This window comes from Cornus florida, unplaced genomic scaffold (genome assembly GCF_030987335.1).
Source record: "Cornus florida cultivar Cherokee Brave unplaced genomic scaffold, ASM3098733v1 CherokeeBrave_3.0.0_Hap2_Chr11, whole genome shotgun sequence".
Lineage (NCBI taxonomy): Eukaryota > Viridiplantae > Streptophyta > Magnoliopsida > Cornales > Cornaceae > Cornus > Cornus florida.
This window is the reverse complement of record NW_026775581.1, coordinates 99,003,124-99,011,842: the sequence shown is the minus strand read 5'-3', so window position 1 is coordinate 99,011,842 and position 8,719 is coordinate 99,003,124. Positions and strand designations below refer to the sequence as shown.

Genomic DNA, 8,719 nt, shown 5'->3' with positions numbered 1-8,719 from the left:
TACCATTAGTGTACAATAAGCACTACGAGATCATGTCAAAAACCTCTTTGCCTTTAGGCTACTTTGTAAATATCATTGGTATTTCTTCATATTTAAACATTTAACTCGACCCAGCTTTGGAAAATCAAAAGATGCTGAAATGACATCTAAAAAGCGTTCTAGTTGAAAATTTTGTGTCAAAATGACAAAATGTTGTATCCAATGTAGCTTGAACATTTGTTTGAGTTAATTTTGGTGCTTACCATAAAAATCCCTGAATTAAAAAATTTATAAATGTCTATTCTGTTTAAGACAGTATTTTATTTCGAGTATAATTTTCATCAGTCCACACGTGTATAAAGCTAAAATTGATCTTTAATGATCTGACTAGCAACACCCTCCATGGTTCTCTAACTACCCACCAACAATTTATATAACTTACAAGTTGGAAGAAAATGGAAATGAATGTGGAAAAGAAAAAGAAAAAGAAAAAAAAGTTGATATGATAAATGACAATCCCATACGATAAACTCCGAAATGATTAAAAAGTACACAACATTCCACTGATTCACCTATACTTTCGATAACTGGGGCTGTACATGCAGCTCTCAGCATATGCAACCAGATTTTCGGGTTGAGGGAGACGAGTAGCCAATCCTATAACAAAATAACAAATGATATTAATATAAAACAAAGCTTAGGAAGTATTGTATGGATGTCGTTTATGAGTTGAATAAACTGGGAATGGATCTCACCAAGTTCATAAGCCTTAGCAGCCACCTTGGCAGCGATATGGGCAGAAATCTTCCTGATGTTTGTGAAGGGTGGGTATATGAGTCCCATGTCAAAATTCTCCTCTGTGACCTGTTCGGCTAGAGCTTCCGCTGTTGCAATGTAACAAATTCACATTGTAAAGATGTAATGAATTATGACAAGAAACTGCAAATAAAAAACTGTTACGAGAAACACTGGCAAAGCGCAGTCAGTCAAGCAATAACAGAAATGAGAACCAAACAAACACCACATTCAACAAAAACATTTGACGCAGTAATTAAGCTTATAGTTCTACGTTCACGGTGAAGTTCAGCAAAGAGATTTCACCATGCGAAGAACAAAAGAGATGTATAAGTTTCTCAAACCCTAATTTCAATACACCCTTTGTCTCTCTTTCAAGATTCTCAAAATTGCATGAGCCATGAACAATACAAAAACCATAGCCCCCTTATATACTGAATTACAAGAGAGACTAGAAGCTGGTCCAAAACAGGAACGGCAAAAATATAGCGTCAAAATCTAAGTTAATAACCAGGTTGCAACGTCACCTGGGCTGAAAAAGAAATCAGGCCACAACAAAACCATTTCTGATATGCACCCTTTAAGAATAATAGGTTACAAATTGCAAAAAAGACAATTGAGTTGGAAAATGAAATAAGATCATGCCAATTAGGTGCCAAAGAGGTATAATCATGAGGACATAACCAATAGCCAAAGAATTTGTCAAAAAGGGATGGAGCACAAGTTATCAGAATATTAGCATCAAACTTGAGATAAGTCTTTGATGGGTTAATTGTGACAAATTCGCAAATACCGTCCACAGATAAATTTTCAAAGATAATATATCTAAGAACTTTGGCAACAAGGGAATGACCAAATAACACCAAAGCACTTGGGTGGTTCCCCATCTCGAAGGTTCTGATTCCAATTCAGGTTTTTAGTTTGATAAATTTGTATTAATTCAAAGCCTTTTGGCACAATGGTAAGGTTGTTCCAGTGTGATCTAGAGGTCACGAGATTGAAACGGGAAACAGTATATCTGCAGGTAAGGCTGCGTACATTTGACCCTCCTCAAACCCCGAATAGTGGGAGCCTCGCGCAGTTGGCTAGCCCAGAATTGAATGGCATGTAATTAATGGATTTGACGGAAGACAGCTACCAAACAAAAACACCCCTACCCCCCTGCAGATAGGCTAAATGAACAGCAAGCAGTCTTGCAAGTCTGTAAACTAGCGACATGCTTATTTAGAAGATTCAAGGAAGTTACTCAAAGCCTGTCAGTTTTGCATCTTAAGATAGATTCCTTGAAAAACACACACACTGACACACATACAAACTGTGCACTTACAAGCTGCCAGAAGCATGTCATCATGAACACGGATAGCACCAGAAATTATCAGACCCAGACCAAATCCAGGGAAAATGTATGCATTATTTGCCTGAATGAGAAAGAAGTGCAGTATCAATGTCAGTCCTCAATGTTTCATTCTCAATAATAATTTGAAAATAGTTGAAGAAAGTTCTAAAAAGTTAGGACCTGGCCAGACACATAAACTTTCCCATTATATTCAACAGGGGCAAATGGGCTCCCACTAGCAAAAATGGCACGTCCCTGGAAGAAGCAAGCAAAAGTTTCAAAGAAACAAAATAGAGACCATAATGAATTCCTGGGTAGAATTGATCAATATCAAATGATTATAGGGCATGTTGTGGGAAACAGAGAAGCTGCATATCCATAATACCTCACTCCAAGTATAAGCTTCTTCAGCAGTACATTCAGATTGTGAAGTAGGATTAGAAAGAGCGAGAATAATGGGCTTCTGCAAGCCAATCATTTGAAGAATGTCAGTTTCTTCAAGTTGGAAATACATTTCCTCCAGCAACTACATAGATGGACAAAAGAACACATGAAAATTCAATACCTCATTAAATGATGTCATAGCCTCGATCACTTCTTTCGTAAATTTTCTTCCTGCTCCTGATGACCCGATCAACACTGTTGGCTTGATTGCCTGAGGAAGCAAGACAAGGGAATGAAGAGGCCAAAAAAACTTAGCTTTATGTGTGTATCAGTGAGTAAGAGAGAGAGATTTCACACCTTAACAGCATCCACAAGTTCTTTAACAGGCTCATGTTCATGGGCCCAGGGTTTCTTGAAATGTTGAAGTGATTCCATGCGGGAGTTAACAATCAAACCCTGAAAATTTTGTATGGATGTTGTAACTGATGCAAGGAAAAAATTAACAAGACTGGGAGCAGATATTGTGGTTTTTATTACCTTTGAGTCCACAAGCCAAATCTTCTTGCGAGTCTCTTCCAATGGGGCTCCTGTCTGCATTAAGAATAAGGTATAAACTCTCCTTATATTTTCTTAAGATTCATAGCTTGCTTGAAAGGAAGCTGGGAGACAAAATATGAAGAAAATATTGTGGTAGTAAGTTCTAACTTGTTTTGACATCTCAAGAGCTATGAGTTCAGCAATTCCAGTGCCAGCCTGCATTAAGCAAGTGATAGAAGTAAGACCAACAACATCAGTGCACAAAAATATTAAATATGGAGGAGCAGAGGGTTAAAATTAATCTACTACCTAATATTAGAACCTAATATTAGAACTTGATTTTATTTTTATAACTTTCCATTTCTTCATTACTAGATACTGGCTAAAACAATAATCAAGAACACAGACTCTTGAGACTGGACAGTAAGGGCAAACCTCTCCGGCTCCAAGGAATAAAAATGTATGCTCAGCTAAGGTTCCTCCAACTAACTTTAGTGCTGAAATGAGCCCTGCAAGGACCACTGATGCTGTCCCCTGACACAAAGCAAATATTGCAAATACACAAATTTGTTACATCTGAAACATTAAAAAAGGAAAAAAGAAAAGAAAAGAAAAAAACACTCCAACTACCTGTATATCATCATTGAAAACAAGATGAGTGGTGCCATACTTTGCAAGCAGATCAAAGGCATTGTGATTTGCAAAGTCTTCAAACTGCAAGTTGATTGAAAAAATTAACTTTAGAACTATACCATAAATAAATAAACTAATCAACTGTATTTCGGTGAAAAGTTACTAACCTGAATGAGGACTTTCTCCCCGTAGTTCTGCTTGACTGCAGCCATAAATTCATGCAGAAGTTCGGCATATTCCTAAAAAAAAGGAATATATCAGAAACACTCAGCATATGTGCCCAATTTGAGTCCGGAATTAAGATTAGGCATGTAAAAAAAAACCCAAAATATGAACCTGTCCAGTTGCCCTCCTTTGCCGAAGCCCAATGTAGAATTCATCATCTAACATCTTCTCATTGTTTGTTCCAACATCGATTGTTATAGGCAAGCACTGTAAAGGATCACTAAATCTCATCAACTTTATTCCTTTTATGAAAATAAGTACCAACAAGAAAAGCATGACAAATTGATTAAGTGTACAGTATGTTCCGGTTTCGAAGTTTTTGACCTTTATAATTGTCACTTCAAGTCCAAATTTTCAAGAAAAAGCAGCCTGCCATGTAGACTATGGAGCAGCATAATTCATCACTCCAACCAAGAGTGAACCAAGTTATCTACTAAAACTATTTTGGAACCTTTTTTTTTTTTTCCTTTGTATCCAAAGATAAATTGTAAAACCCCCTCAACCATGATGGCATGCTACAAAAGACTGTATAGCACCCACAAAGTTTTGCAGTAGTAAGCAATAGATAAACAGAAACTAATTTTGTGACCTAGGATTCAGGGCAGTAATCAATGCCAATAAAAAAGACATCATTTTGAATTGAGGTACATGTCATTTTGACTCAGTTCTCCTTCAACTCCGCTTTTGACATTAACAAGGAGCCATCGATATATGTAGGACTTTCAGCCTTGAACGAAAATGGCTAGCTGGCTCGCCCTATCTCGCGAAGGGCAGAATGGGCCCTGGCGAATAAGTCCGTAAAACAAAGGTGAGGTGCTAGTAGGCAACCCAAATTTGTTCCACATAGTGCAAGGCTTCTTTCGAGGAATGGGCGAGACGGGTGATGTTTCAGATAGGACTGTGAATGGTCAACTCCCCCTGGCAGACGAGGCGAAACTTCAGGGGCCCACGTGGTCACCCCACATGGGGCGGACCACCCAACAAATCTCCCCCTCTGCCTCATGTGGGGGGCTCCACCAAGCCCGCTCTTTGTCTACAAGCATCTAGCTTCTCCAAATCCATTACAGGAAACAATAGTTCTAATTCCGTAATACTTACAGCTGAAGGACGAATCCCACCAAGTGCTGTGTATAAAGAAAGTTTCCCAACAGGTATTCCCATTCCCTGGCAATAATTCACACATTGTCACAATCAAATTAGTTTTGAAAAATCACACGCTCACTCAAATCCACCTCAGAATTCAATGGCACATTATATATTATAAAGTCACTCCAAGAAATTAAATCTACATACAGCTTACCTGGCAGCCAAGATCCCCAAGCCCCAAAATCCGCTCCCCATCAGTGACAACAATAACTTGAATTTTCTTCTCAGGCCAATTCTTCAATACCTCTAGAATTCTACCCCTGCAAGGAACTATTATTTATCAGTTCCATCATGACAATAAGAAAGCACTGCCACTAAGTTGTGAAACTTAAACAAATTGTAATAAAACATACTTCTCCTTCAAACTAATAAATAGACCCTGAGGACGCCCAAGGATGCTTCCATACTTTTGGCATGCCTCACCAACTGTTGGAGTGTAGACGACTGGGAGCAGTTCTTCGACATTATCAATGAGAAGCTTGTAGAAAAGCCTTTCATTTCTCTCCTGTATACCAGGAAAAGTACCAAACAGAAAATATAATTACTTCTTCAACCACCAAATTCCGGGCATAGTGATGAACCAAGGACTTGAAACATTTTGGGTAATATTGCTAAATACAGAAGCCCTCAACTGTAACTCAGTACTTTTGGAAATTTGATTAGACTTTGGATACAATGCTAATAATTACTACAATAAAAAAGCCCAGAATGTGAATGAATGGTTTGAATGGCCTACCTGAAGATCCATCATTGCCATGTACCGCTGTAATGGTACTTCATACTGTCTAAGGTTGTGCATAAGTTTCTTGACCTGGTAAGCAAAGTGGCAAGGAAAAATATTAATGGTTTTTCAAATGTTGGTAAATCAATAGAAGAAGAAAAAATAAATAAATAAATAAAAATGGAGGATCTATAAGCTGAGGCAATCCATCTTTTATACAACCTGAAGCTCTTGACTGACAACTACTGGTGGAAGAAGACCACGCAAGTAGTGGGCGTCCCTTTCTTTCTCAGAGAAGGCAAGCCCTTTGTTATGATGTGGATCCCGCAACAAGCAATAACCACTGCATCACAAAGAATGGAATTTATGAATAAGTTAATGAAGTACCCAGCTAAAAAAATCTTTGACATTGATTAATGGAATTAAAATGCCAAAATAGATATCACCATTTCCTCAAAATGAGAAAATAATTACTATCTCATAGATTAACAAAACAGGAACAAAGATAATTCCAGAACAAAGAATTGGAAAAGTAATGAGACACTGTAAAAAAGATTCAGAATTTTTTAGCCACTCATTGATAGAATTTGAATACGAAAACAAATTCACAACAAATTGATGGAGTTAAGAGTAAGAATGGCAGGAGATAGAACTACTGAAAGATCTTAGAAATGAAAAAGAATTCAAGAATTTTTTTTTAGCTACCCAAACCTAAAATTCGTGGAAGTGTAAAGCATCCCAAAAGAGACCCTCATGAAAATCAAGACCCCTTCAAATTAAAACTAAACATATATTTTGGATATTTATTTGTCCAGCATCTAATTCAACTGAACCATAAGATTTTATATTCATACAATAATCAAAGATCAAAATTTCATCCATGATCTGAATGCGTAAAATAAACAAATAGTAAATAATTTTATAAGCTTTACATCCTCTCAGAACACAAGATATACTGCATTCAAATACTAGACAGCTATTTTTCAAATAGAAAACAACATATTAACTGAAAGAACAGAAAATTTATTGCAAACTAGAGGGGATTATTCATTAATGATACAAAAGGACTCTAAGCATTAATAAAAATAATAAATTAAATTAAACATATATTTTGGATATTTATTTGTCCAGCATCTAATTCAACTGAACCATAAGATTTTATATTCATACAATAATCAAAGATCAAAATTTCATCCATGATCTGAATGCGTAAAATAAACAAATAGTAAATAATTTTATAAGCTTTACATCCTCTCAGAACACAAGATATACTGCATTCAAATACTAGACAGCTATTTTTCAAATAGAAAACAACATATTAACTGAAAGAACAGAAATTTTATTGCAAACTAGAGGGGATTATTCATTAATGATACAAAAGGACTCTAAGCATTAATAAAAATAAATTAAATTAAATTAATTAAATTAAATTAAAAAATAAATGGTTGAAACATAAGGGGTTTAAATAATATCTGAGAACATCCCACAAATCATAGTATCATTAAAAATAAAAATTAAAAATATAAAACACGCACACACAAACATATAGTTTTATATAAATAAAATAAAACAAAACTTATAAAATGAAATTATAGCTGATAATTGCGAAATAAATATCACACAATACCATATATAATTCTCATCTTATTAACTAAAAACAAATAGACATGTTTAGACGAACAAAGGAAAATATAATGGGACAAAGAAAAAGCATAGAAATCATCGAAACTAATAATTCATCGATCTCTGACCTAGCAACAGAGACAGTCCAAGGGGTTACAGGGTGATCCTCGGTGGCTTTGTCCTCGCCGTACGTGTCCTCAACCCCACCACCGACGGTAGATTTGGGGTCCACGTCCAGCACAGAAGCACCATCTCTCATCTCCTTCAGAGTACTCTCCATCAATACGGTGACGTTTCGATCCGCTGGTCGGCCATTTGAGCTCACAGCCACCACCAATGGAGCTGAGACTCTTCTCTGCGGCTGAGCTAAGCTTCTGGAAACCCCATAAAGAGAGTTGTTCTGTGTACAGTCAACAAACAATAGCTTCAATTCTTATCAATTAAAATTACACAAATTACATCAAAGGGTTTTGAAATGCAAAGCTGATTCAACGATTTTGAAGAAAGAATTGAAATGGGTGGTGTTTAAAAATCAGATCAACAAAATGGGTCATTGGTTTTAACTCATACCAATCTGATTCAATAACTTTCACAAGAAGAAAACGAATTTTTTTTTAAAATAAAATGTATTCAATGTCAAAGCAACACAGGGAGAACAAAAAAATGGGAAACTAATTCGAACAGATATGTTTCGAACAAATATGTTGAATTGGGTATGTTTAAATTGAGATTTGGGGAAAAGGGTTTGATTTCTTACCAGAAAAGTGCTTCCGTTCAACGAGATCATGGCGAAGAAATAATGGGAAAGACAAAGTCTTTCGCTTCGTTCCTGCTAAGAAGCTGTAGAAAGGATGGGGCGAGTAGAGAGAGAAATGAGAAGAAAGAGAAAGGGATTCTTTAGTGCAGGTCTCCTTATATCTCCTCTATCTCTCTCTCTCTCTCTCTCTCGTACCTGTCTTTGAGCTAATAAGCTTTTATCAGGACATAGACCGGAAAGAGCCAGGGAAGGATCAGATGTTGGGACTTTCTCTCTCTTAAACGTGTGCACTGTGGAACAGAATTTGTCCGATATTACTAAATTAGCCTGAACTTGTTTTGATTAATTCAAATTCAATCATTTTGGACATAAAAATGAAAAAATTAAAAATAAAGAGAAAAATATGGCTCGATAATCCATATAAAAGGAGGAGAAAATAAAATTTAATGATGGCTTAGTCATCCATATAAAGTGAGTGATCACATCATATATTATTACCTTATTACCCATCATATATTATTACACATCATATATAAAGCGAGTAACTACCTCATATGGCCTAGTCATCCGTATAAAGTGACTG

The 8,719-nt window shown here is 36.1% G+C and overlaps 1 protein-coding gene across 1 annotated transcript; it reads right to left on the bottom strand.

Annotated features, from left to right (window-relative positions):
* Positions 1-332: 332 nt before the first annotated feature.
* LOC132282371 (NADP-dependent malic enzyme-like) lies at positions 333-8,397 on the bottom strand. Its single transcript, XM_059784026.1, has 20 exons — positions 8,137-8,397; positions 7,508-7,779; positions 5,979-6,099; positions 5,772-5,846; positions 5,389-5,540; positions 5,190-5,295; positions 4,988-5,053; positions 4,001-4,096; positions 3,832-3,903; positions 3,662-3,745; positions 3,467-3,565; positions 3,200-3,247; positions 3,032-3,085; positions 2,852-2,950; positions 2,676-2,765; positions 2,496-2,573; positions 2,291-2,365; positions 2,102-2,192; positions 735-863; positions 333-636 (listed from the first exon to the last, which is right to left on the bottom strand). Exons 1-20 carry the CDS (start codon positions 8,164-8,166, stop codon positions 548-550), a joined length of 1,926 nt encoding a protein of 641 aa, XP_059640009.1. The 5' UTR covers positions 8,167-8,397; the 3' UTR covers positions 333-547.
* Positions 8,398-8,719: the final 322 nt, after the last annotated feature.

Excerpts from the sequence above, each read along its gene's own strand:
- LOC132282371 (XM_059784026.1), bottom strand. The coding sequence starts at position 8,166 with ATGATCTCGTTGAACGGAAGCACTTTTCTG. Across the intron at positions 5,541-5,771 it reads TGGCAATGATGGATCTTCAG|GAGAGAAATGAAAGGCTTTT; the intron begins GTAGGCCATTCA and ends CCTGGTATACAG. Across the intron at positions 3,904-4,000 it reads AAAGGAGGGCAACTGGACAG|GAATATGCCGAACTTCTGCA; the intron begins GTTCATATTTTG and ends CCTTTTTTTTAG.